This window comes from Neoarius graeffei, chromosome 1, assembly GCF_027579695.1.
Source record: "Neoarius graeffei isolate fNeoGra1 chromosome 1, fNeoGra1.pri, whole genome shotgun sequence".
NCBI lineage: Eukaryota > Metazoa > Chordata > Actinopteri > Siluriformes > Ariidae > Neoarius > Neoarius graeffei.
The window spans coordinates 107,076,751-107,104,250 of record NC_083569.1 but is presented as its reverse complement, the minus strand read 5'-3'; the positions used below and the strand labels follow the sequence as shown (position 1 = coordinate 107,104,250).

At 44.0% G+C, this 27,500-nt stretch overlaps 1 protein-coding gene across 1 annotated transcript in view; it reads right to left on the bottom strand.

The window, feature by feature from the left end:
• adcy1b (adenylate cyclase 1b) overlaps positions 1–27,500 on the bottom strand; it is a 199,651-nt gene that overhangs the window by 154,615 nt on the left and 17,536 nt on the right. Inside the window, exons 3-4 of the mRNA XM_060920370.1 lie at positions 16,875–17,024; positions 16,566–16,684 (exon numbers count right to left, since the gene is read on the bottom strand). Of these exons, the coding sequence (XP_060776353.1) occupies positions 16,566–16,684; positions 16,875–17,024 (269 nt within the window). The remainder of the gene's footprint in view (positions 1–16,565; positions 16,685–16,874; positions 17,025–27,500) is intronic.

Below are 27,500 nucleotides of genomic sequence, written 5' to 3'. Positions count from 1 at the left end.
AAATTCCTCCAAGCCGGTGTGCAGGACTGATCAACAGTTACCAGAAGCATTTAGTTGCAGTTATTGCTGCACAAGGGGGTCACACCAGATACTGAAAGCAAAGGTTCACATACTTTTGCCACTCACAGATATGTAATACTGGATCATTTTCCTCAATAAATAAATGACCAAGTATGATATTTTTGTCTCATTTGTTTAACTGGATTCTCTTTATCTACTTTTAGGACTTGTGTGAAAATCTGATGATGTTTTAGGTCATATTTATGCAGAAATATAGAAAATTCTAAAGGGTTCACAAACTTTCAAGCACCACTGTAAGAAAATGCCATGTACAATAAAAAAAATTACTTTCAGATGACTTTGTAGTCCGTACGTTTAAGGTTTCTCCAGAGGGACGTCTCGTAAGAGTGTTAAGTTTGCGTTTTAGCCAACAAATCTCGCATGGAATGTGATGAAGGTCTGTCTGAATGAATGGATCTAGTTGTACGACATCGCTGTATGTATCCCATAAATCATTGGTTTAATGAGCATCATCATTGAGCAGCTAATAGAATAGCACTTAAGCCAGTGCATCACATTATTTACCATTTTATTCATTTCTATAATGAACCACACAACTTCATAAATCCATCAGATACTTGGTGGGTGAGAAATGTGCATGATTTTATTACACTTTTAATGTGCTATTTTGAGTACTTGAATAACATTTTTTGTTCATTTGATGCCTTCTCCTGTAAAGAAAACATGCTCATGATTTGAAGAATCATTTTATCATAAACATTTTTTAACTTGATATTTCTCCATGCAAGACTTAAAAGGAAAATATGTTAAATTAACGAGCCCGTCAGTGACAGTCGTAGCTCACTCCGGCCCCGTCTAGTCCAGAAGGAATGATCTAAAGTGGGCCGCCTTCCTTGCACAATAAATGTTGCAAGCTATATACACTATATACAGTGGTGCTTGAAAGTTTGTGAACCCTTTAGAATTTTCTATATTTCTGCATAAATATGACCTAAAACATCATCAGATTTTCACACAAGTCCTAAAAGTAGATAAAGAGAACCCAGTTAAACAAATGAGACAAAAATATTATACTTGGTCATTTATTTATTGAGGAAAATGATCCAATATTACAGATCTGTGAGTGGCAAAAGTATGTGATCCTTTGCTTTCAGTATCTGGTGTGACCCCCTTGTGCAGCAATAACTGCAACTAAACGTTTGCGGTAACTGTTGATCAGTCCTGCACACCGGCTTGGAGGAATTTTAGCCCGTTCCTCCGTACAGAACAGCTTCAACTCTGGGATGTTGGTGGGTTTCCTCACATGAACTGCTCACTTCAGGTCCTTCCACAACATTTCCATTGGATTAAGGTCAGGACTTTGACTTGGCCATTCCAAAACATTCACTTTATTCTTCTTTAACCATTCTTTGGTAGAACGACTTGTGTGCTTAGGGTCGTTGTCTTGCTGCATGACCCACCTTCTCTTGAGATTCAGTTCATGGACAGATGTCCTGACATTTTCTTTTAGAATTCGCTGGTATAATTCAGAATTCATTGTTCCATCAATGATGGCAAGCCGTCCTGGCCCAGATGCAGCAAAACAGGCCCAAACCATGATACTACCACCACCATGTTTCACAGATGGGATAAGGTTCTTATGCTGGAATGTAGTGTTTTCCTTTCTCCAAACATAACACTTCTCATTTAAAGCAAAAATGTTCTATTTTGGTCTTATCCGTCCACAAAACATTTTTTCCAATAGCCTTCTGGCTTGTCCACGTGATCTTTAGCAAACTGCAGATGAGCAGCGATGTTCTTTTTGGAGAGCAGTGGCTTTCTCCTTGCAACCCTGTCATGCACACCATTGTTGTTCAGTGTTCTCCTGATGGTGGACTCATGAACATGGACATTAGCCAATGTGAGAGAGGCCTTCAGTTGTTTAGAAGTTACCCTGGGGTCCTTTGTGACCTCACTGACTATTACACACCTTGCTCTTGGAGTGATCTTTGTTGGTCGACCACTCCTGGGGAGGGTAACAATGGTCTTGAATTTCCTCCATTTGTACACAATCTGTCTGACTGTGGATTGGTGGAGTCCAAACTCTTTAGCGATGGTTTTGTAACCTTTTCCAGCCTGATAAGCATCAACAACGCTTTTTCTGAGGTCCTCAGAAATCTCCTTTGTTCGTGCCATGATACACTTCCACAAACATGTGTTGTGAAGATCAGACTTTGGTAGATCCCTGTTCTTTAAATAAAGCAGGGTGCCCACTCACACCTGATTGCCATGCCATTGAGTGAAAACACTTGACTCAAATTTCACCTTCAAATTAACTGCTAATCTTAGAGGTTCACATACTTTTGCCATTCACAGATATATAATATTGGATCATTTTCCTCAATAAATAAATGACCGAGTATAATATTTTTGTCTCATTTGTTTAACTGGGTTCTCTTTATCTACTTTTAGGACTTGTGTGAAAAGCTGATGATGTTTTAGGTCATATTTATGCAGAAATATAGAAAATTCTAAAGGGTTCACAACCTTTCAAGCATCACTGTACAAGCTATATATAGAAGCGATATCCACCCTACGAATACCGAGGAATGAAGGACTGATGGAGAAGAAGTGATTTGTGTGGAAACTGCTCATTAGGGATTGATTAATTACTCCATATCTTTATTATTCATTTCATTTATGCAAATTTGTGTGGAAGCTATCTATATGCACAGCAGACAGACCTACCTTCCTGCCAAAAGGAATAAAAATTGGTGAAGAATCGAGAGAGAAAAAGCGATTTTCATGAAATGTGGACGACGGACAACACATGAGGGCATAAACCTATCACCTATTGGCACTTCCACAAAAAAAAAAAATTGTGGTGACAATAAACTGTCACAGAGTACCACTGGACTTAATACAATCAATCAATGCGGCCTCAGCCAAGTTATATGCCTGGTGGCCCAGTCATCACGATTTTTGATGAATAATGTTAGTTCAGAAAGACTCTGAGCCCCAGTGTCCCTCATTAGTGTGTCTAGAAAGGTGGCTGGATGGCGGTCCCTCCTCAGATGACCATGGATTGGGCACCACAGCAACAGCTGACTTGCAGGAAGATCAGGGTGCCGATAGCAATGGCCAACAAGGCCACGCCTCCTGTCGCCAATCTTGTCACTGTACAACTCAGACTTGGTGATCTGGTCTCTCCAGTACCCTACAGAGCATGCGTGTGTAGGTGCCATTTAGGGATTTCTCCAGTGCAGTTGAGGGTCCATCCCTCACAACCATAAAGCAAAACAGATTCGACAGTCGCTGAGAAGAAACGAAGGTTTAGCTGACGAGATAGATTTGATCGCCAAATATCCATCATGCTACTGAGTGCTTTCTACTGTAAGTGCAGCCTTTCCTGACCTTAATGTCCATCTCAGACGGGTCGAGTTCACCCATGAGCCGAGGTACTTGAAATCAGAAACCTCATAATAAACCTTAATACTTAATACTGAGCAAGAAAAATATGCTTAACTGAAACAGACACACCTCTGTCTTTGTTACTCAAACTCCACCCAGTGTGTGGAACTCGAGCATAACTTCGGACTAGCATTTATTTCTGTAGTTGCGTGCGTGATCTCAATACCAATGTGCACAAATTTGGGTATTCAAGCACTTCATTTGAAACACAGCCCTAATGAGGTAATTTTTAATAATTAACCACATTGAGAAAATGTCATCTGTTGGATCATTTATATTTCTTACAGTTGCAGTTCTTTATTGGTTTCTTCCACTTTTCAGCGTCTTCCCCTCAAAACCCTGCTGAATGGCGCCTCGGGCCATTACCTTCTCAATTAGCACGTGATATAGCGGTGCTAATAAAAATCTAACTTCATTCCAAAGTCATACTGGGATGGAAATGAAGTGTTGATCTGACTGCTCTGGGTACCAGTTATAAAAAAATTCGCCTGGGATTCAATTATCAGCTAATGTTCACACTCACCGGCCACTTTAATAGGAACTTGTTGTTGATTCTAAGATTCCTGTTCTTCAGGAGTGGAACCCAATGTGTTCTTCTGTTTTCTGTTGCATGCCAAGATGCTTTTCTGCTCACCATGGTTGTAAAGAGTGATCATATGAGTTACTATATCCTTCCTTCCTGGAAAAAAGCTCGAACCAATCTGTCCATTTTCCTCTGACCTCTGTTATCAACAAGGCGTTTTGTTTCCACACACAGAACTGTCCCTCACTCATTCATTCACTCACTCTGTTTGTTTTTTGTTTTTCGCGCCGCTCTCGAGACTGTTGGATGTGAAAACCTCAGGAGATCAGCTCAAACCAGCACACTTTCATGCCACAGTGAAAGAAAGTCACACTTTGAGATCATGGTTTTTCCCATTCGGATGTTTGAACATTGGAACGTTAATAACTGAAGCTCTTGATTTGTATCTGCATGATTTGATGCATCAATGAATCGGCTGATTAGAGAACTGCTGCATCAAACAGCACAGCAGGTGGATGGGTATTTCTAATAAAGTGGCCAGCATGCATCCAGACAATTTTTTTTTTTTTGCTAACATAAGGTAAAGGGTGGCACAATGGTGTAGTGGTTAGCGCTGTCGCCTCATAGCAAGAAGGTCCGGGTTCGAGCCCCGTGGCCGGCGAGGGCCTTTCTGTGTGGAGTTTGCATGTTCTCCCCGTGTCCGCCTGGGTTTCCTCCGGGTGCTCCGGTTTCCCCCACAGTCCAAAGACATGCAGGTTAGGTTAACTGGTGACTCTAAATTGAGCGTAGGTGTGAATGTGAGTGTGAATGGTTGTCTGTGTCTATGTGTCAGCCCTGTGATGACCTGGCGACTTGTCCAGGGTGTACCCCGCCTTTCGCCCGTAGTCAGCTGGGATAGGCTCCAGCTTGCCTGCAACCCTGTAGAACAGGATAAAGCGGCTAGAGATAATGAGATGAGATGAGAACATAAGGTAAATATTAATAATAAAAAAAAAAAACGCTAACGTCACATGAACACATGATGTTAACGATTCAGTCATGTTTTGTACAAGCTTCCTGTTATTCTTAAAGAAATTCAACTAGTAAATCAAATCCCTTCATTATTGTGGCTGTAATTGAAGTGACAATTAAATTTTATGCATTTTAGAAACCGCATCCCCTTCCTCCATCTCTGACCTCATCCCGATTGTCTGGCTTCAAAGATGTGGCCTTGCTTTCTGTTATATCACACGGAGAAGGTTTTGAGTTCAGGTTAGTGAAATAAAATGTATCAGAACTAAAAACACACTGACAGCCGACATCCGCAAACTTTCAAGCTTCATTCCCGACAACCATATTTAACCTATGTTTCCGTTCACAGCTTTTTTTAGGTCTCAACTGCAGGAAATCTGCTTCACTGGCTCGGCACAAGTCAAGCCTTCATCCCTCATCTCTCATCCCTCATCCTCACACCTCGGCTCTCAGCTCTCCCTCCACATGAGCCGAGGATGGAACAGGAGGTGAAGGGATCAGGAAAAGAAGGATTTATGCAGCTTCTACTTCAATGTTTTTCTTTATTTTTATTCATTAAAAGTCACAAAAAAAGTCAAAGTCCCTCTCACGCCAGAATCTGATCTTCCCAGGCAGTCTCCTGTCCCAGTACTAACCAACTCTTTAAGGCGTACGGGTGCGGCGCCGATCTCTGTTTCGATAGCCCTCGGCCTCTCACCTATAGACCCTTTTCAGTCACGTGACCTTCGTAAACGCGACCACCATTTTGGACATGTAGCGGACTTCGGCTCGAATTGGTTTGAATGCGAGGAAGGCGACAAACGGAGAACATACAAGAAAAAGGAGCGAGATGCAGGAAACACCTTCGCTATCCAGCGACGTAGGGCATTTACAGGGCGAGCAGAGGGAGAAATAACAACAGTAACAACACATTAGCAACGCCGTACAGAAATAACGGTTTATGGCACAGACCCTTTCGGTTCTCGCTCATCTAGCTGCTACAATGACTGCTTAGACTGCAACAATAATACCTAACACACATTTAAGTATCCGTCGTAAAGACGTGAAACTCGTCGAGTGACGAGTGTGTTCATTGATAAGCTAACACAATCTAAAAGTAGACATACCATCACACTGCCCTGGCGCTGTGTACAGTTTACCTTCTATGGTTTGTGCGCTCACTATTTGCCATTACTTTCTCCAACCGCTGTTACAGATTACAGGGAACGGCCTGGATTTAAGAGACAAATACATGTTCCTCTTGTTTTGAACACTTAGCCCATGTTTACATTAGACCATATCAGCGGATCATCAGATTAACGTTTTTAAAAGCGATTAGTGTGCACACAGCAACACCAATACACGATTCGTCTGCACACAGCAACACCAATACACGGATACGCTCGGCTCCGCAGGCATCCTGCGCTCCAAATCACTCCGCCCTGAACAGCGAGTGCCCTCTGGAGGGTGCGCACTCCGGCCCTGTGCAGCTCACACAGCGCGCGAGTGAAGTGCACGAGCCACGATTCGGGACTGAGCCGCTGTGTGTGTGATCCCAGCGCAGATCACTTACCACTCGCAAGTGGAAGGATGGCAAGCCTAAAGACAATCTTTTTTTTTTGTTACATAGTCAAGAGAGGTGTCGGATCACCGGATCCAGTGTAAATAGCTGCCGGAGCCAACGTCCGAGGTTCCGGAGCGCGCTCCGGCTTGCTCCCCCTCAAATTAAGCGCTGTTTGTAGGACACTGCCTCTGATCTGTCCTACAGTCTACCAACAGCAAAGGAACACAACGCTAGCTAATGTCGTTAGCTAATAGCTACTACAGAAGAACAAAGAGGTTACAATGGGTTATTTTAGCCTATTTGGTTACACACTCGCCGCCACAGAATGTTAACAGCAATGTAATGCCTTTTCTGGCTAATTTTATTCGTCTTACCTCCAACAAAGTGGTCACTACACAAGCGTTGGTATGCCGAGGGCTGCCAATCTGTTAATGGCCGCTATCCATCTTCTCCGTCGGGATCCGATAAAATGATAACCCTTGCCTTGTTTGTTGATGGTTACTACATCCAGGTGCACAACAATATAGTGGCATGATGGAAGTCTTGCTGAAAATAAACACTTTCTTTGCTGCCGTTCCTCAATGCTGGCTGTGGTAAACTACTGGTAGTACACGTCCAAAATGGCGGCCGCGTTTGTCGTGACGTCACGTGAAAAGGGTCCATACAGCTAGGGTTACAGTGAGGGGCGTGTCCTCTGGTAACTGCGAGAGTTTGAGTTCCCTACTTGCATCTGTATTGCAGCATGCCTTGCAAGACGGTAGTAGGTACCATTTTTATGATGCCCTTTGGTATGACCCGACCGCAAGTAGAACTTGCGATCTCCTGGCCAAGAGGCAGACATGCTAACCACTAGGCCAACTCGCGGTCCAATTAAAAGTCACTTCATGTCTTAAAGAATGATGGATGTCATTTCTCTTTACTTAGTTGAGCAGTTGTTTCTTGACATAACACTGTAAAGGTTATGTCAGTTGTGGTGTTGAATAGGGCTATTTAATTATTTGTATTGTTATTATTTACTATTGACTCTTTATTGATTTCAAACGCGCTGTGTTCGGGGATCAGGTCGTCAAGGCCCCTGCCTTCGACTGCCGCCTAATCCACACTGCACCAGCCCCCTACGGCTACCTCTGTGGGTGGTGAACCCACAGGAGTTTGGGCCCATGTCACCGCTTCGGCCTGAGCCCGGCCGGGCCCCGTGGGCAAAGGCCCGGCCACCAAGCACTCGCATATGAGACCCAACCCTGGGCCTGGCTCCAGGGTGGGGCCCCAGCTGCACCATACCAGGCAATGTCATGGTCCTTGATCTTTTTTTTTATCCATAAGGGTTTTGATGAACCTTCAGCATGCACTGGGGCGGTTTGCAGTCAAGTGTGATGCGGCTGGGATGAGAATCAGCACCTCCAAGTCCGAGGCCATGGTTCTCGACCGGAAAAGGGTGGCTTGCCCTCTCCAGGTTGGTGGAGAAGTTCTGCCTCAAGTGGAGGAGTTTAAGTATCTCAGGATCTTGTTCACGAGTGAGGGAAGGATAGAGCGTGAAATCAACAGGTGGATCGGTGCGGCCTCCGCAGTGATGCGGTCGCTTTACCGGTCCGTCGTGGTGAAGAAGGAGCTGAGCCAAAAGGCGAAGCTCTCGATTTACCGGTTGATCTACGTTCCAACTCTCACCTATGGTCATGAGCTTTGGGTAATGACCGAAAGAACAAGATCGCAGATACAAGCGGCCGAAATGAGTTTCCTTCGCAGGGTGGCTGGGTGCTCCCTTAGAGATAGGGTGAGAAGCACAGTCACTCGGGAGGAGCTTGGAGTAGAGCTGCTGCTCCTCCACATTGAGAGGAATCAGCTGAGGTGGCTTGGGCATCTCTTTCGGATGCCTCCTGGACGCCTCCCTGGGGAGGTGTTCCAGGCATGTCCCCCTGGGAGGAGGCCCCGGGGAAGACCCAGGACATGCTGGAGGGACTACGTCTCTCGGCTGGTCTGGGAACGCCTCGGTGTTCTTCCTGAGGAGCTGGCCGAGGTGTCTGGGGAAAGGGAAGTTTGGGCTTCCATGCTCAGACTGCTGCCTCCGCGACCCGGCCCCGGATAAAGCGGATGAAGACGAGACGAGACGTGATGTTAAACGCATTAAGAAGACAAAAAACTCCCACTAATTAACTTTTGATGAGACACACCTATTAACCCTTTCAATGCCCTTAGACGAGTCACGTACGTCATGAAATCTGTGCCTTATGACGGAAGAATGTTTTAGGCATCGACTGTAATTCATATGTGCCACTGTGAAGTAAAAGTAATGTGCCGTGTAAGGTACATAAAAGGAGGTGTTTATGACAAGTAGCGTACGTCATAAGGCACAGCGGTAAAAGTTTTCATGACGTACGTGACTCGTCCAAGGGCACTGAAGGGGTTAATTGAAAAGTATTCCAGGTGACTACTTCATGAAGCTGGGTAAGATAATGCCAATAGTGTGCAAAGCGTCATCAGGGTAAACGCTGGCTACTTTGAAGAATCTAAAACATAAAAAAAAATGTTTACTGCATAATTTCATATATGTTCCACGTGTTATTTTATGGCTGTGATGTCTTCAGTATTGTTCTGCAATGTAGGAAATAGTCCCAATACAGAAAAGAAGAACAGAAACACCATTCCCACAGTGAAGCATGGTGGTGGTAGCATCATGTTATGGGGATGCGTTTCATCAGCACTTTTGACTATATGCTATATAGTGGCGGGGGGGGGGGTTCATATAAACTTTGTTATAGATTTCTATTTTATGACTTCTACATTATCAAGTCCAAACGTTACAAAAACATTTTCGAGTTCCAAACGTTCGGGGGGGGGGGTTTCCAGCACAATATTAAACATTACAGAGAAAGAAAAAAAATTTGTTTACATCTGAGCAGTATATTCCATAAGACAGCACTTTTCAGATTAAAAAAGAAAGCATAATAAAGGCTACTGGGTTTTGGTGAAGAACTATGACTGGTTCGGTAAGATGCTCAGTAAAACCTACAGCTCATTTTCTTATAAAACTGCACTCATTGTACCCGAAACTACTATTTTTTTTTTTAAAGCAAAGGGAATTTCATCTCACACCAAATATTGACTTTGTTTCATTTATTATGGCTTCCTGCTTACTGTTTATAGTATTTTTAATGTTGAAACATTTAATTTCATTATTTTTAAGCCATTTTTGGTCTACAGCATTTCTTTACATGTGCCTAAGACTTTTGCACAGCACTGTATGTATATATATATACACTACCGTTCAGAACTTTGGGGTCACCCAGACAATTTTGTGTTTTCCATGAAAAGTCGCACTTTTATTTACCACCATAAGTTGTAAAATGAATAGAAAATATAGTCGAGACATTTTTCTGGCCATTTTGAGCATTTAATCGACCCCACAAATGTGATGCTCCAGAAACTCAATCTGCTCAAAGGAAGGTCAGTTTTATAGCTTCTCTAAAGAGCTCAACTGTTTTCAGCTGTGCTAACATGATTGTACAAGGGTTTTCTAATCATCCATTAGCCTTCTGAGGCAATGAGCAAACACATTGTACCATTAGAACACTGGAGTGAGAGTTGCTGGAAATGGGCCTCTATACACCTATGGAGATATTGCACCAAAAACCAGACATTTGCAGCTAGAATAGTCATTTAGCACATTAGCAATGTATAGAGTGGATTTCTGATTAGTTTAAAGTGATCTTCATTGAAAAGAACAGTGCTTTTCTTTCAAAAATAAGGACATTTCAAAGTGACCCCAAACTTTTGAACGGTAGTATATATATATATATATATATATATATATATATATATATATATATATATATATAGACTCTCTGCTCTCTCGACCTGCTTTGTGTCCTCCATCGCTGACTGCAAGCGAGCGACAAGACCCGGCTCCATGTTTCATTCTCACAAGGCACACATTTCAAGGTGATACAATAAAAACCACCAGAAATCCTGACCTTCCATCTTTAAACTATACACAAGTACCATTTCTTATGGAATGGCTCCATCTTCTCGGCACAAAGAATCGGGTGTTTATTAGTTTATTTTGTTATGATCAGGGCCGCTAGTTGTTCTTTTGAAATCGTTGTATTTATTGCTTTGGCGTTACTCACCCTGAAGCTGTTTTCCCAGCAGAAAATCCTATCGATATATTTTAATATGAGCAGTAAGACAATAAATCTGGTGTCTGCTCTGTTTAGGTTTATGTTTTGACCCTGGCTTCTCACTGACATCATCCAGATGCTGTAAAAATGACAAGGTATTGAGAATTGAATCAGGTGATCTAAGAGGCTGTGAAGTAGCCTCTTTCATACTGGAAAAGTGATCTTAGAAAAGGCAACGAAAAGTTTGTTCCACTGCTATTGAAGTCTCACCGAGGGAACTCCGACGAAACGCTAAGAGCAGAGGAGAGACCAGTATTACAGAACTCTTGTACGCTGACGACCAAGCAATCTTTGCAGAGTCAATTGAAAAACTACAAGATATTCTGCAAATCTATGACCATACGTTCACTCGTTTTGGATTAAAGATGTCATATTCTGAAACAGAAACAATGGCCTTTAATGTTGAGGAAACCATCAAAAATAGTAAGCAACACCGAAATAAAAAACGTGAGAAGCTTTCGGTATCTCGGTTATACCATCACAAACTCTGGGGACAACACGAAGACCCTTGGTTTGAGGATTGGATCGGCCTTTGAGAAATGGAACGAGTTCAAGCATGTTCTAACAGACCAAAGCATACACATGACCACAAGAGTGAAATTCCTCGTTGCATGCGTAAGATCGAGACTCTTATATAGTGTACAAACGTGGCAACTACTTGAAAAAGAAAATACAAAGATAGAGGTGGCTTGGCATGGTTTTCTTAGAAGAATAGTTAAGGGTGGCTTTAGAAGAAAGAGGGATGACATCAACGGAGAGGGTACTGACGGTGATAGTGATCAGGGGTGGCATTTCAAGCTGTCCAATGAAGACCTTCAGCGCATCACCAAAACTACACCTATCAGGGCTGTATGTCTGCGACATCACTTAAAGTACCTGGCTCACATTTGCCGAATGGGAAATGATGACCTTAGGAAACAAGTACTACACTAAGTAACTTTAAAAACGCACATTGATAAAACTTGCTGAATTCGTGCTGAGTTTATCTCAAGAAGAAAAGAAATATATCACAATGGAAAAATAACTTCGTTCCGCCCGAATAAGTTCCAAATCTGTGCTCAAATCAGAATTTAAGGGAGTTGTACTCAATAACGTCCAATATGACTCGGGTAGTCAATGACATGGACAGGCTTTAATTTTCAAACAAATTTTGCATACACTGTACACACACAATCTTGCCTATAAATACCCGGGGGAAATGATGGGAAAATTGTCATTATTGAAGATGCCACGCCTAAGCCAAAATCAACGTGAACAGGCCATCGGGATGTTGCGTGCCGGAAGTACACAGACAGAGGTCGCCCGGCACTTCGGTGTTCATCATTCGACCATTTCCCGTTTGAGTCAGCGTTACAGACAGACAGGGAGCACCAGGGATCGTCCACGCCCTGGTCAGCCTCGAGTCACGACGCCAGTTCAGGATCAGCACATCAGGCTAGCTCACCTCCGTGACAGATTCCTGACACCCTCAGTCACTGCTGCCGAGACCCCTGGACGACACAGACCCAGAATCTCCAGCATGACGGTCCGAACATGGACCAACTGTCACTTTGAATTTTTTTATTGTGAATTAATTCTTGAGTTTGACAATAAATGTCCTTTATCGATGTTTCAAGATGTGTGTGCATTACATACAATATCATAAATTTCAAATATATGCATGGATCTAAAGTGATATCGTGTTGAATTCCATTGTGCGTTTTTAAAGTTACTTAGTATATTTACAGAAGGCGATTCAAAGTGAGGAAAGCTGGAGAGGAAACTTGGGCTGGAAAGCCAACAGATTAGGAAATGGATGATGAGCAGAGAACACTTTAAGTGTCTACTAGAACTTACAGACACGTCCTCATGGGGTTAAACTCCAAGAAGAGGGAGAAAGATGATGATGATGATGATCTGGGTGGATTGACCCATTTCTATGTGTTGCGTAAAGATGGAGGAATCTCTTTCTAATGCTGTGTTCCAAATCTCTCTACATGGAAAGGATGGAAGGATTTCTAATGTGTGTGTGTGTGTGTGTGTGCGTGTTCATATTTGTGTGTGTGCTTGGTATGAACTGGGGTTATGAAACAGAAATAAATGCAGCCTTAGGCACATGCTGTTAATGATATTAACAAGTGGAGTATAATTATAAGCATGGCCAGTGATAACTGAGACTCAATTGAGTATCATTTGCCGGAAAGTGCACTGAAATGATGGCGTGACTGTTCATCTGTATGAGGGTTATGACCAGGTCATGTACAGTGTCTTACATAAGTATTCACCCTTCTTGAACTTTTCCACATCTAATACTGTTACCACCTGGAACCGAACTGGACATTGCAGTCCTATACCATGCATGTACAACCTCAATTCCATAAATTCAGGATACTGTGTAAAACATAAGTTAAAAAAAAAAAAAACAGAATCTGATGATTTGCAAATCTTGGAAACCCTATATTTCATTGAAAATAGGACAAAAACAACATATCAAATGTTGAAACTGAAAAATGTTATTGTTTTTTGAAAAATATATGCTCATTTTGAATTTGATGTCAGCAACACATTTCAGAAAAGTTGGGACGGGGCAACAAAAGACTGAAAAAGTTGTGTAATGAGGAACAAAAATAATTTGGTAAATTGGCAACAGGTCAATGACATGATTAGGTATAAAAAGAGCATCCCAGAGAGGCGGAGTCTCTCAGAAGTACAGATGGGGAGGGGTTCACCGCTCTGTGAAAGACTGCGTGGGCAAACAGTGCAACAATTTAAGAATAATGCTCCTCAATGTAAAACTGCAAAGAATTTAGGATCACATCATCTATGGTCCATAATATCATTAAAAGATTCAGAGAATCTGGAGAAATCTCTGTATGCAAGAGACAAGGCTGAAAACTGACATTGGATGCCTGTGATCTTCAGGCCCTCAGGAGACACTGCATTAAAAGCAGACACGTGTCTGTAGTGGAAATCATTGTATGGGCTCAGGAACACTTCAGAAAACCATCGTCTGTGAAAACAGTTAATTACTGCATCCACAAATGCAAGTTAAAACCAGATATAAACAATATCCAGAAACAACACCACCTTCTCTGGACCTGAGCTCTTTTACGATGGACTGAGGCGAAGTGGAAAACTGTCCCGAGGTCTGACGAATCAACAGTAGAAATTCTTTTTAGAAATCATGGACACCACGTCCTCCAAGCTGAAGAGGAGAGGGACCATCCGGCTTGCTATCAGTGCACAGTTCAAAAGCCAGCATCTGTGAAAATGCATGGCTCCATAGTAAAAGAGTCCGGGTGCTAAACTGGCCTGCCTGCAATTCAGACCTGTCTTCCATTGAAAAATTTGGTGCATTATGAGGCGAAGTGGAAAACTGTCACAAGATCTGACGAATCAAAAGTAGAAATTCTTTTTTCAAAATCATGGACACCACATCCTCCAGGCTAAAGAGGAGAGGGACCATTGCATTCTGTTTTTTTTTTAAATTTATGTTTACACAGTGTCCCAAATTTATGGAATTGGGGTTGTACTACAAAAAAAAAAACTCATAATAATGAAGTGAGTGGTAAAACTCAATATAGTCTGAAACATTATTTCCAAATAAACATAGAAAGATTGTGATTGCATTCAAGTATTCATTTCACTTGCTGTGAAAGTTAGTCATGGTGGAACCAGTTGTCATCAAAGATCATACAATCATTTGAATGGAGTTGACTCGTGTGCAATTAACGTGTCACATGATCGCAGATCATATTCCTGGAAGAATCCAGAGTTTGTTCGAAAACATACCAAACAACCACACCATGAAGACCAAGCAGCTACCAAAATAAGAGACTCAAAAGATATTCCAAACTCTAAACATCCCATTGAGCACCATTCATCAACCCGTTATTAAAACATGGAAAGAATATGGCACAAGTAAGGCTCTGCTTAGAGGAAGCCATCCACCAAAATTCAGTGACCTGGTAAAATGGGATGAGTTAGATAAACAACTAAGAGTTCAAGATCAACTCTGAAGGAGCTGCAGAGATCCACAGCGGAGTTGGGAGAAACTTAGATAAGCCATGGGGAAGCCATGGCCTAATGGTTAGAGAAACATCTTTGGGACCAAAAGATCGCTGGTTTGATTCCTTGAACCAACAGGAATGGCTGAAGTGCCCTTGAGCAAGGCACCTAACCTCCACCTGTTCCCCAGGCTGCTCTGGGTATGATGTACATTGCTCTGGACAAGAGCATCTGCTAAATGCCTGTAATGTAATGTAATGTAATATAGATAGCTGGGACACTCCACAAAAGCTATGCTTTCTGAAAGAAAACCAAGAAGAAAACCAACCTGTTTGCAGGCTAGGCAAATATGTTGAGAATGGTGTGAACATTTGAGGCACTTGTTACAAAGTGCTATGTTCTGCCAGAACCCCAACACTGTTCAGCATCCTGATGATGGGAACACCATTCCCACAGTGAAGCATGGTGGTGGTAGTATCGTGTTGTGAGGATGCTTTTCATCAGCATGGACCAGGAAACCAGTCAATCAAGGTTGAGGGGAAGCTGGATGGAGCCAAACACGGGACAATCCTAGAAGAAAACCTGCAAGTCTGTAAGCGACTTGAGAATGAGTTCAAGAAGTTCCACAGGGCAATGACCCGAAACTACAAAAACTACTGCCAAAGCTACATTTCCATGGTTCAAAAGATTCATCCTGAATCTTTTTGAGAATGCCAGAGTTCACTAACATGCAATCTGATAGAGCTTGATCAATTCTGCTAAGAAATTTGGGCAACAATTTCAGTTCCTGGTTGTAACACGAGAAAATGTGAAAGGATTTGAGAGAATTAATGAGTTTCCTTGATTTTGTTCACAAAACAAAGAGCTCACAGTCAGGCATCTTGGATTCTATTGGCTCATGCTTCTGAGGTTTATGGCGTTGAAGTTGATCTACTTTAAACATGACTTTTCACATCACAACTTTCCTCAAAAAAAAAAAAAACCTGTCAAAGTCCTTCCTGTGTCAGGACCTGGTCTTCCCAGATAGTCTCCCATCCCAGTACTAACCAGGCCCTTAAGGCGCATTGGGTGGAACCATTCTCCACTTCTATGGCCCTCAGCCTCTCGCCTATTATACAGCTAGGGTTACAGTGAGGGTGGCACGATGGTGTAGTGGTTAGCACTATCACCTCGCAGCAAGAAGGTTCTGAGTTCGAGCCCAGTGGCTAACGAGGGCCTTTCTGCATGGAGTTTCCATGTCTGCGTAGGTTTCCTCCGGGTGCTCTGGTTTCCCCCACAGTCCAAAGACATGCAGGTTAGGTTAATTGGTGGCTTTAAATTGACCGTAGGTGTGAATGTGAATGGTTGTTTGTCTCTATGTGTCAGCCCTGTGATGATCTGGTGACTTGTCCAGGGTGTACCCTGCATCTCGCCCATAGTCAGCTGGGATAGATGCGACCCTTGCTCAAGGGCACTTCAGCCATTCCTGCTGGTTCAAGGAATCAAACCAGCGATCTTTTGGTCCCAAAGATGCTTCTCTAACCATTAGGCCATGGCTTCCCTGGCTGAATTAGCTTTTTTTGTGAATAAGTCTTTCATCCTTAGGCATTTTAGGAGATAAAACTACTTGAAAATGTGAGCATTTTGATTGTGGTTGAGATATCTTTAAAAAAAAAAAAAACAAGTCTGATCCCAGAAGATCAGCTTTCAGAGCAAATTTCACCATTTCAGAACACAATTTGCCAATTTTAGGTAATACTGGACGTCAGAGAATGTCTCAAATCCAGCACTGCACAGCATGAGGCAAAGATTAGGCATTTCCATGCAATGACCGTCGTAAAGAAGGTTGCATCAGAACTGGGTTTTGGTCCATTACCTGACGTTGTCATGGCGCTGGATGTAAATCTTGTGAAAAATCCTTTCAGGAGGTTTCAGGAAGTCTTCCTTCATCTCCATAGCCACGTTCCTGGGCAAGAGGCTCATCAAGAGTCGCTCCTACAAATGTATGTGTGAGTGAGTGAGATTGTCGGATAAATTTACAGGAAGGTGTTTAGAAGGGAAAAAAGGTGTAAATCAAATAAATCATAAGAAAAAGGTAAAGGATGACGTGCAACAGAAGCGCAGAATGACAACAGCACATGGCACATCTGTCAGGTTGGTGTTGATTGGACATGAGCACTGTTACCTGCTTTTCGTTCTCGTCCTCCATGCGCAGTCGTTCTTCGATGCAGTTCCGTGCCTGCAGGAAGGCCTTTCTCTGAGCACGCTCAGTGAGGATCCGCACAAACAGACCGGACAGGTTCACGCTGGTGAAGAGCAACATGTTGGCCACCAGCTGTATCACAAGCACACACACAAACACAGACCCTGAGCAAAAAATAAACACGGGATGAATTTATAAGCTGACGGGTAAGGTTTTGATCTGACGGGATTGATGCGCGTTCATGAAAACAGAGGACGAGTGACACAATTTGCTCTCGAACCTTCCAGTTTGAATGATCTGCTCATTCAGAGGTCAAACATTCCAGGAAATGACTCTTCGGCGTTACAGCTCAAGAAGGCGCAAGGACACAAAGACGATGGATGAGACGTCTGTTCATCGCGTGTGCTTAAACAATTCGTCTATCAGGAAATCAATAATACATCACGTCACACAGTGCTGTAATTCTCTCTACACCAGAATGATGGAATCCAGAATAATAGGAAATATTCTATCCACGTTCACTGGATATGAGCAATCATGCACTCTGATTGGCTACTCTACTACTAGGATATCAGCTCATATACCTACCGTGAGTAGGGAAAAACAAAATAGTGGAGCGTGTTGCTGAACCAACCGAGGACGAAATAAAAACGCTACTCGAAAACAAAACCACAAAAAATTACAAAAAAATGCGGAATGAAAGTATTTGATGGTAAGAATGTATCTTTTTTATTTTTCAAGAATTATTATGATTATTGTTTTTTATTTATTTCTTTGTTTGGCAGGTTTTCTTCAGTTTCAGTTCTCTACTTTCGGCATCTTTTCTTTAAACTTTTTTTTTATGTATAATATAAACCTTTCAGTTTATACATCTATTCCTGGTCTGTGATTCATTTCATTCTTTCGTTTAACCTGTGTTATGTTCTCTACAACCCCTAGACCTTTGATTTCGGGAGGCGTAACACAGTAAAATATTATTTAACAGTTATTCCACGAAATCCAGTCGGACATGAGCCGATAGCTGACGGGGCACGTAGCACCGAGTTGTCTATAATCCATGTACGACCAGATTGAGTGGAATAACTGTTTTATTCTCTCCACATTCACTGGATTTTGAGAAACGGAGCATTTTTATTTTTATTTTTTGCAAATTCGATAAATAAAAACTTTATACTAAACGCCCGACAAAATAATTTCCGCTTAGAATATAAACAAACTGACGAAATGACAGGAGCGATTTGTGAAAAATGCGATAATAATAATAATAATTCTTGAAAAATAAAAAAGATACTGTTAGGGTTTTGCTGGGATTCGAACCTGGTTCGTTGGTGTGATAATCCAGCAAACCCCCACTAGGCCACCAGGGGGATGACTCAAATGCAGAGGCGTGAGGCGGAAGTAGAAAAAGAATCAAAAGGTTTATTTAAACTATATACACTATATACAGGGCAAAACAAAAGACAAAAAAAAAAAAACCAAAGAGTATAATCCAAAAGAAAAGCAAAGTGCAAAAATACAAAAGCTAAGAAGATCAAAAAACACAGTACAAAGGAAACTGGAGATAAACATAACAGCACAAAGACTCCGTGACAAGAGGACTGAACTCAGGGGTATAAATAGACAAACTAATTAAGGACACAGGTGAAGATAATTAGGCAATTAACACAAACTCAAAACACAGGAACAGTGGCGGCCTCTAGAGGCCAAAATGAACACGACATGAAAAGGAAATAACAGCGGCCTCTAGAGGCCAAAACAGTCCTAGTCCTAACAGGACCCCCCCCTCTAGGAGCGTCTCCTGACGTTCCCAGGGCGATCCGGATGGGCCGAATGGAAGTCCCGACATAGTTCTTTATCAAGGACATCCCGAGCAGGAACCCAGCAGCGCTCCTCAGGACCATAGCCCTCCCAGTCCACCAGATATTGCAACCCGCCGCGGACCCGGCGGGAGTCAAGCAGGCGATTCACAGTGAACACAGTCTGCCCCTGGAAGATGCGGGGGGGTGGGGGGTTCCTAGGGGCAGGGGCATACGTAGACGTCAGTACGGGCCGTAACAGGGAAACATGGAAAGTGGGGTTGATCCTCAGAGTCCGGGGCAACTGGAGCCGGTAGGAGACAGGGTTCACCCTGCGCACCACCTTGAAGGGGCCAATGTAGCGAGGAGCAAGCTTGCGGTTCTCCACCCGCAGTGGAAGGTCCTTAGTGGACAGCCAAACACGCTGCCCAGGGCGGAAAGCGTGTGCAGGTCTTCTATGGCGGTTGGCCTGAGTCTGGTTGGTTCTGGAGGTCTGTATGAGGGTCTTCCTGACCTTGCTCCAGGTCTTGCGACACCGTCTCACATATTGGTTGACCGAGGGCACCCCCGCGTCCTCCTCCTGGTCCGGGAACAGAGGTGGCTGGAACCCGAATTGGCACTGGAATGGCGACAGCTTGGTGGCCGATGACTGCAGGGTGTTGTGGGCGTACTCCGCCCATGGCAGCCAGGTGCTCCACGATGTCGGGTTATCCATAGCCAGGCCTCGCAGGGTGGTTTCCAGGTCCTGGTTGAGCCTCTCCGTCTGACCATTGGACTGTGGGTGAAACCCAGAGGAGAGGCTGGCAGTGGCTCCGATGACCTTGCAGAACCCGTGCCACACTCGGGAGGAGAACTGGGGCCCTCGGTCTGAGACGATGTCCTGTGGAAGACCAAAGACTCGGAAGACATGATTAAACAAAAGTTTCGCAGTTTCAAGAGCAGAGGGGAGTTTGCACAGTGGTATGAAGCGGCAGGCCTTGGAGAATCTGTCAACTAAGACCAAAATGACCGTGTTACCTTGTGACTCAGGGAGACCCGTGATAAAGTCGACTGCCACGTGGGACCAGGGACGCCGGGGAATGGTCAGAGGATGCAGGAGACCCTGGGGACGCTGTCGTGGGTTCTTGGTTCTGGTGCAAACCTCACAGGACAGGACAAATGACCTTACTTCCTTCTCCATGTTAGGCCACCAGAAGCGTCTTTTCAGGAAGTCCAGGGTCCTTCGAGCTCCCGGGTGGGCGGTGAGAGGGGAAGAGTGACCCCACTGGAGAACCTTGGCCCGGGCTTGATGTGGGACGTACAAGAGGCCTGGTGGCCCCGTCCCAGGACCGGGGTCCTGGCGTTGGGCTCGTCGGACAGCCTCCTCAATACCCCAGCGGACAGGGGCCACAATCCGGGACACAGGGATAATAGGCCCGACTTCATTCTCCCTGTTAGTGGCAGAGAACAGTCTGGACAGTGCGTCAGGTTTGGTGTTCTTGGAGCCGGGGCGGTATGAGAGGGTGAAGTCAAACCGACTGAAAAACAGGGCCCACCTAGCCTGTCGAGGGTTCAGTCTCTTGGCTTGCTGGAGGTACTCCAGGTTCTTGTGGTCAGTCCAAACCAGGAATGGATGTTGTGCTCCCTCCAGCCAGTGCCTCCACTCCTCAAGGGCCAGTTTGACCGCTAGCAGTTCTCGATCCCCCACATCGTACCGGGACTCAGCAGGACTCAGGCGGTGGGAGAAGTAACTTGGGTGACTCTTCCATCACCTAACGCTTGGCCATCGAGGGCAGACACAGACAGTGGGACTTCAAGAGGTGCAGTCGGAATATTGATGCTTTGGGCGAAGTGAATATCCATAAAGTTCCCAGCCGCCCCTGAGTCTATCAAAGCTTGACAAGAGTGGACAGACTCACCCCAGGAGATGGAGACCGGGATGTAGATTCCTTGGCCAGGGAGTCCGGGAGAGAGGGTAGGCCCCGTCACAACCCTCCCTCGGCTGGACGGGGCGGTCCTTTTCCCAAGAGTTCGGGACATGATGCTCGGAAGTGACCAGGCTTGCCACAGTAGATGCAGCACTTGTCCCTCCTTCTGCGCTCCCTCTCAGATGCGGAGAGGCGAGTACGACCCACTTGCATGGGTTCTGGACAGTCACTGAAGGAGGTAGACGGTCTCCAGGTAGAGGTAGGGAGGCTGGGGGGGCTCAAGGCTTGGTGGCGTTCTCTCATCCTGTTGTCCAGATGAATAGCATGTGAGATGAGGGTTTCGAGGTCACTTGGGCATCCAATAGAGGCCAGACCGTCCTTGATGGGGTCAGACAGACCATGGTGGAAGGCTGACACCAGGGCAGTCTCGTTCCATCCACTTACTGCTGCGAGTGTTCGGAACGAGATGGCGTAATCTGCGACGCTTCCTCCTTGCCGGATGGACATGAGCTTTCGGGCTGCGTCGGTACTGATGTCTGCCTGATCGAAGACCCGAAGCATCTCTTCAGAAAACAGCTGGAAATCAAAGCACTCAGGTCCCTGTCTTTGCCAGATAGCAGTAGCCCAGGCTCGCGCCTTACCAGCTAATAAGGTGATCACAAAGGCAATCTTGCGGCGATCCGTAGTGTAGGTGGTAGGCTGAAGCTCAAAGGTGAGTTGACACTGGGTAAGGAACTCTCGGCACTCACTGTGCTTGCCGTCATACCTCTGTGGTGCAGGAAGGCTGGGTTCGCGAGGTGAAGAAGGCAGCATTGCAGGAGGCACTGGAGCAGGAGTGGGAGCTGGATCAGGAGCAGGAACTGGATCAGGAGCAGGAGATGCAGGCAGAGATGTCAGCTGTGCCAGGGTTTTCCCAATTTGCTGAAGCAGTTCCTCGTGGCGAGCGAGGGCCTCACGTTGGCTGGTGAGCGTACGTCCATGAGCGTCCATGGTCGCTCCGAAGCGTGTCAAAGCTGCCATAATTCCCTGAAGGTTGGCCGGGTAGACAGTTGAAGCAGCCTCTGCTGAGTCGGTCATGACGGAGTCTTTCTGTTAGGGTTTTGCTGGGATTCGAACCTGGTTCGTTGGTGTGATAATCCAGCAAACCCCCACTAGGCCACCAGGGGGATGACTCAAATGCAGAGGCGTGAGGCGGAAGTAGAAAAAGAATCAAAAGGTTTATTTAAACTATATACACTATATACAGGGCAAAACAAAAGACAAAAAAAAAAAAACCAAAGAGTATAATCCAAAAGAAAAGCAAAGTGCAAAAATACAAAAGCTAAGAAGATCAAAAAACACAGTACAAAGGAAACTGGAGATAAACATAACAGCACAAAGACTCCGTGACAAGAGGACTGAACTCAGGGGTATAAATAGACAAACTAATTAAGGACACAGGTGAAGATAATTAGGCAATTAACACAAACTCAAAACACAGGAACAGTGGCGGCCTCTAGAGGCCAAAATGAACACGACATGAAAAGGAAATAACAGCGGCCTCTAGAGGCCAAAACAGTCCTAGTCCTAACAGATACGTTCTTACCATCAAATACTTTCATCCCGTATTTTATTTTTTGGGATTTTGTTTTCGATTCGAGTTTTTATTTCGTCCTCGGTTGGTTCAGCAACGCGCGCCGCCATTTTGTTTTTCTCTACTCATGGTATACGAGCTGATATCCTAGTAGTAGAGTAACCAATCAGAGCGCATGATTGCGCATATCCAGTGAATGTGGATGGAAAAAATTCACATATTTATAATCCTTTTTTATGTGTCTGTATGTTATTTAGGGATATTACAGGCCTCCGTTTACACCAGCCTTAGCTGAATTGGACCGCCTGTTTAAATATTATTGATAAATAAATATGACTTTGGGGCGGCACGGTGGTGTAGTGGTTAGCACTGTCGCCTCACAGCAAGAAGGTCCGGGTTCGAGCCCCGTGGCCGGCGAGGGCCTTTCTGTGCGGAGTTTGCATGTTCTCTCCGTGTCCGCGTGGGTTTCCTCCGGGTGCTCCGGTTTCCCCCACAGTCCAAAGACATGCAGGTTAGGTTAACTGGTGACTCTAAATTGAGCGTAGGTGTGAATGTGAGTGTGAATGGTTGTCTGTGTCTATGTGTCAGCCCTGTGATGACCTGGCGACTTGTCCAGGGTGTACCCCGCCTTTCGCCCGTAGTCAGCTGGGATAGGCTCCAGCTTGCCTGCGACCCTGTAGAAGGATAAAGCGGCTAGAGATAATGAGATGATGAGAAATATGACTTTGTTATCAATGTGCAGGTGTAAGATCTTTGGCAGGAATGGGATTCGAGCTCTTAACCTTCCATTCTGTACTCTGATTAATATTAACAAAGCAGGAACAAGCTTCCTGTGATATTTGCGTTCACGTTAACGCTTTGTTGTTCATGACTCATGGGAGTTGTGTGTACTTTCGCTCGTTTACATAACGTGCCTTGTTCAGTGGCTCGTTTCTCGTCGTTCGGTGTTGTGACATTTCTGATGAGCAGGGTGTGAGGACGACGTGGCAGATGTGTAGAAGATGAGAATCTCACATTAGAGTTTGCTGTATGCCTTCGAGTAGGCGTGTGCACTTAACACGTTCACACGGACATCAAGAACACCACGATGGGGGTTGTTAATGTGCTCGTTCTCTCCTTCCAGACCGGCGCTGAGAGAGAAGAGTGAAGGTCGGAGTTCTGATGAAATGTTCCGATTGTTATCCGAGGGACGGAGTCCAAAACTTCAACAGCATGCCAAGTGAGGAAATCCCTAAATGCTCCGACGCTGCCAAAGCAAGCTTTAGATCAGCACAGTGTGGGTGTGTGTGTCAGCAACTAGGTCACACCTTACTAACACTGCCGTTAATCTGATGACGTGTGTTGATCAGGAGCGTCTAAATAACTTTGAAGGACAGAGTGGAAAACTCTGAGACTGAAATTTGTTTATTGTCTAAATCTATAGCTCTGATGATTTTTTTTTTTTTTTTTGGTCCTGAACTTTAATCTGAATTTAGCATTTTTTTTTAAATCTTCTAAAAGGAAAGAAACAAGTATTAATACATTGACTACGTTTACATGCACATCCAAATCGAGCTGCTGTCGGTAATCGAGCTGAAGGTCCCAGCAGGGTGCCAGAGAAATCCAGTCGTACATGCACACAATGAAATCGGGCTATTGTGTGAGGTGCATTGTGCACCCGAGCCACAGGTGGCGCTACACGCCCCATCGTGTTGGTACACCTCCGGTTGTCGTCATGAAGAAGAGCTATTCAAGAGTGTAAACAAAGTTATCAGTTCCGTGTTCTCCATTGCGTGATTTTCTCCCGTCCATGAATTTTAATATATTCAACTCCTTAAGCTGAATGAGCATGAACTCTGTCTCCTCATTGCTCCAGAAGTGCACGTTTCTGCTCGCCATTTTCTCTTCTTCGTTTGTTCCTCCTGACCTCTTCAGCTGCTCGCTACTACTGTTGTCATGCCGACTGAGGCTGTTGTGTTTCCCGCTTGTGGTCTCGTCACTCGTCACTTCCGGAAGTAGCTCGACAACTAGCTCGATAGGGTATACATGCACTAAGTAGCTCGGCAGAAATCGCATAAACTAGGTCGTGTAGCTCGATTCCGAGAAATCAAGTTCGGTTCAATTTCAGCCGAATTAAGGTGTATACATGGCATTTTGAACTTCGATTTCAGTCGAGCAACGGCAGAAATTCGATTCTCTCTATGTGCATGTAAACGCACTGATTGATACATTAATTCTATTGTTTCTATAGCAACAGCTGATTGACAGTGGCTTGTATTTAAAAAAAAAACGTGATCATATTGATAAGGTGATGTTTTCTGTTAAGAGATGTGTATCTAACATTTCTACAACTGCTTATCGCTGCTCTAACGTAACACAAGAACAGGAACGTGTTTCGCACGTCTTTGGCAATCTTAAACAAATCTGAATCTATAAAAGGATTTTTAAAAAATGTTATCAAAATTCTATTTATCTCATTTTATTAAATATCGGAATGCATGTTTGATCGCTATTTTGTCGCTGCTATAGCGAGTTATTAGTGTTTGAAATATGCTCTGTAATATATCAGTCCATATGTCAAAGCGATGGCTGTAAATGAGATTCGTTGAGACCTGTGCGAGACATCGTAGGACGGAAGTAAAACGTACAGCGGAAATCAAAGTGACCGACACCTGCCAACGTTATCAAAAGACGCATGCGCCCTCTTCCGAATGCTGATGTAATCAAGCCGGAGGTTTTGTTTGTTTTGATAGCAATCAGGAAAGTTTGAAAAAAAGTAGGCCGTAATCGTCATTTAAACTCGTTTTTGTGCAATACTTCGTTTGGAAAACAGTTTTCAAAATGGCGGTGCTGATACTCATGGGCGCCGCCAGGGGGGGAAAGGTTAGAACAATTCTAGGGGCCCAGCACTGCCATGGGGCCCTTTAAGGGGCTGATAATATGCTTTTAATGATTTTAATAAGACTTTTGAAATAACAACAATGCAATATTCCATCTGGTAAAATGAACAAGGTTGTCTATTTCTTGAGTTCTTCAACATATTGTCATTTAACCCTCCCCCTTTTGCGAAATGGTACGGTCCAGTTCTGGTAGAAGCGCGATGCGTTAAATCTGTGTGCTGATCAGTGCAACGCTACTTGCTGCTGTGTCGCGGTGCAGCAGCAGCCAGCCAGCAGTGTAGTGCGTACAGTCTATGATCGCTAAATATGAAGAGTGGCTGTCAAAAACGTAAAGAAAGGCAGCTGAAAGCTGAGAGGGACCGGAGAGGCAGGCAACTGGTCACTCAGTTTTTCCCAAAGAAAGGTAGCTATCGCTCACATGTGTGTTCAAAATATTAGCGAATGGTAAATGAACAGTATGAACGTGGTTGGATTAGCCTATCAAGAGAACACTTTTACAGTTTGTACAGTGACATTTTTTCCATTTTAATAACTGAACTGACTTGTGTGATAAACAAGATGAAATATTACGTTATGCTGGTGCTAATAACTAGTGCTAATAACCAGTTTCATAACTAATGGGGTGCCCTAAATATGCACAGATTCAGCCTCAGGGGGACCTCCGCCCCACCAAACCACTGAACCCCCCTTTGGAGAAGGAGGTAAGCAGCAATACAACCCATAAATGCTTTAGGATTGAAGTTTTTAATGAGTGAGCCCCATATACAGTTTGCTAGATTAAAGTGTTGCTAATAAGGGACACCAGTCAAGTGTTTGACATGGTTACGTGTTCTATGATTTATTAGCAGTCACATCACACATTTCACTACCAATTGTCCTAGCACAAGAAGGCATGTGGCAAAATCTTGAATTTTCATTTGTGATTGTAAACGCACCAGAATTAGTCACTGACCAGTTTTCATCTAGTCCCTGGTAGGTTAATACATAAAATGTAATAACAAAGTCACAAACTCAAGGTCCATGGGCTATCAAAAGTCAAATAATGACAATAGTGCAATTGTGACGAGGGTGGGCAAAGTTGGGGGGCCCAAAATTCTAATCTTTCATGGGGCCCAAAATTTCTGGTGGCGCCCCTGCTGATACTTGACGTTTCGAAGTCTTGCAGAAGTCTCGTGAAGATCGCGCGGATAAGCGACGCCTGCCGTGGACCAAACGAACTAAATTTAACACGGCTAAAAACCGAATAGGCCGATAAGTATAATATTTAATTGCGATGAGTTGCCAATACGAGTCATGATATAAGGTTACTAAAACCGAAAACGTAATTGAATAACACGCTAATTAAGAAATAAAGCAAGTTTTAAAATGACTTCGGTTCTCCTTTAAAGGATTTGAACAAACTGGCGAATTGTTTTGTTCTAATCGGAAGAAAAGAATCTCAGGATGTTCTGGCGTTCAGATGAGAAAAGTAACTCTCAAAGAAATGACTGGGCCCCTTCTCTCTCTCTCTCTCTCTCTCTCTTAACATGATGTAGAGTCCTGTGCAAAAGTCTTGGCACTCTATTCCCCCCCCCAATAAAACTTTGTTATATAATTCTTTTTTTAAAGATATTTTTTTGGGCTTTTTGCACCTTTATTGGATAGGACAGTGTAGAGACAGGAAATGAGCAGGAGAGAGAGAGAGAGAGAGACAGGAAGGGATCGGGAAATGACCTCGGGCCGGAATCGAACCCGGGTCGCCCGCATTCATGGTATGGCGCCTTAACCACCTGAGCCACAACGCCCCCAAACTTTGTTATATAATTCTATTTTATGACTTGTATATACATTATCAACATTTTTGCATTCCAAGCATTCAGGGTTTGTTTTTCAGCACAAAATTAAATGTTACAGGAAAAAAAAGTTGTATCTGAGCAGCATATTCCATAACAGATTCAAAAAAAGAAAACATAATGAAGGCTACTGGGAAATTTTTGGTGCAAAATTAAGAAGCGAGTGTGACAAAGTGTCCAGAAGAACTGTGGCTGGTTCTGTAAGATGCTCAGTAAAGCCTACAGCTCATTTCCGCATAAAACTGCACTCACTGGACCTCAAACTAAAGCAAAGAGAATTTCGTCTCACACCAAATATTGACCTTGTTTCATTTATTATGGTTCATTATGTGTTTATATTTCATTATTTTTAAGCCATTTTTGCTCTACAGCGTTTCTTTACACGTGCTCAAGACTTTTGCACAGGACTGTAGATTTGGCCCCGAGTTCTCTAGGGGTCACCTGGGGTCATTAGTGTCACTATTCCCTGTCTTCAAGGGTTCTGTGGATGGATAGTTCTTCTTAGGTAAACAAAACAGTTCTCTGCGGAACCCCTTCTGACAGGGAGCTGTTTTTTACATCCCTCATTTTCCGCTGAAGCTGAACAGAAGAACCGTAACGGGTTCTAGATTTCAGTCCTTC